At 39.8% G+C, this 1823-nt stretch overlaps 1 protein-coding gene across 1 annotated transcript; it reads left to right on the forward strand.

Moving 5' to 3' along the window:
• Positions 1-430: 430 nt before the first annotated feature.
• Positions 431-1543, forward strand: LOC131632081 (uncharacterized). Its single transcript, XM_058902852.1, has 2 exons — positions 431-951; positions 997-1543. The coding sequence occupies exons 1-2, from the start codon at positions 431-433 to the stop codon at positions 1541-1543; spliced, it is 1068 nt and encodes a 355-aa protein (XP_058758835.1).
• Positions 1544-1823: the final 280 nt, after the last annotated feature.

A 1823-nucleotide genomic window follows, 5' to 3' on the forward strand; every position in this document is an offset into this window, starting at 1 on the left:
GGACAGGTTGAGCCAACTAAACCTCAGTGGGGAAGGGTACTTACCTTTGAACTCCATGCAAGCCTTTAAACTTAAGGCTTTTATGTGAATTGCTTGTGTTTGTTATTAACATGTAAATGACTTCATAACATCATAACATATCATTTTCACTAACCATTTCAAGGACCGAGGAATTTATCTTTGTTCTTTGTTGCAGGTCATGGCTTCCGTTCGTAGAAATTTCATCTGAATCAGCTTTGTAAGGGTTCCTTCCCAACTTAAAGAATTGGTCTCAATGGTTCCCGAAAACTCTTAATTCACCAAAAGTCATGGTTATCTACTCAGTTTGGTTACCTCAAGTTTTGAAGAAGACATGATGAGAGTCCTGTTCCAGTTCTTTGATCCCAGGCACCACTGTTTCACCTTCCCAGATTGCCAGTTTGTACCTATAATGGAAGAGTTCTCTAAGCTACTTTATATACCCATTCTTGATCAGGTAACCTTCACAGGATTAGAGAATGTTCCAAAACCTGAAGTTACTACAACAACCTTACATATGAAGAAGTCAAACATTGTGTCTAATTGGGAAACAAGGAGTGGAGTCAAAGGTTTTCTTGCTAAGTTCCTGATTGAGAAAGCTCGATTGTTCCTAAGTGCTATGAATTATCATGCTTTTGAGGAGGTATTGGCTCTATTGATATATGGTTTGGTGTTGTTCCCTAATCTAGATCAGCTGATAGATGTGCATGCTATCAAAATATTTTTGACTCACAACCCGATACCTACTTTGCTTGGAGATATTCTGCATTTGCTTCACACTCGTACCATTAAGGAGCGAGGGACTCTCATGTGTTGCATACCTCTACTATCCAAGTGGTTTACTTTGCACCTTCCCCGATCCGTGTTGAAGAATGAACAAAGGATGCAGTGGTCTCGAAGGATAATGTCACTCTCCCAGTCAGATATCCATTGGTGTGCCCGATCTTAGGAGGACATCACTATTATTGATCATTGTAGGGAATTCCCTAATGTGCCACGCCTTGGTATTAGGGGAAGTATCACTTATAATCCTTCATTAGCTCTACACCAGTTTGGTTACGCTCGAGGGGATGGTCCTCACGACATGATTATTCAGGGTATTGTGTTTAATTACGAAGATGATCCTCAAGGTTACCGTCAAAGGTTTATACGCGCATGGAATAAGGTGTATAAGGTTGATAGCAAGACGTTGGGAAGAAAGAACTCAATTCTTTTGGGGCCTTACCTCGGATGGATGCACGCTCGTGCTCGAGATCTTATTATGCCATATCATGTTGTCCTACCAGTGATTATTGAACCTGAGTTTGAAGGAGATGTTCCTCAAGTTATTCTTCATCCAGACATGCCTACTAATCTTGAAGAGCTACAAAAATCTTGGATTCAACTGAAAGAGGACAGAGATACCTTTGAGACTCAATTTTATGCCAATGAAAAGAAGGTGTTAGAGATCACAAAGCGACTTCACGAAGAACAGAGCATTAATGCATATGTTGGCACAAAGAGAAGGCGTCCATGGGAGACCTAAGAAGCTTTTATTATTTGTTATTATAACTTGTTCTTGTTCCTCTTTCTTTGTAAGCCCAAAGTGGCAGTGATAACTATAACTTGATAATATCTAATAAACGTTTCTCTTTTGTTTTGTTTAAACAAAGTTAAATTCTTGAGGTCCTTGAAAACATTGCATATGCATTTGCATACCATTCATAACACTGCATAACATGCTTCCACAACGGGTTTCTCATGCTCTTGTTGTTTATTTCAGCCCGAATGGCTCTCGAACAGACTGTTAAAGATCTCCAGGCCCA

Source organism: Vicia villosa, unplaced genomic scaffold, assembly GCF_029867415.1.
Source record: "Vicia villosa cultivar HV-30 ecotype Madison, WI unplaced genomic scaffold, Vvil1.0 ctg.000903F_1_1, whole genome shotgun sequence".
Taxonomy (NCBI): Eukaryota; Viridiplantae; Streptophyta; class Magnoliopsida; order Fabales; family Fabaceae; genus Vicia; species Vicia villosa.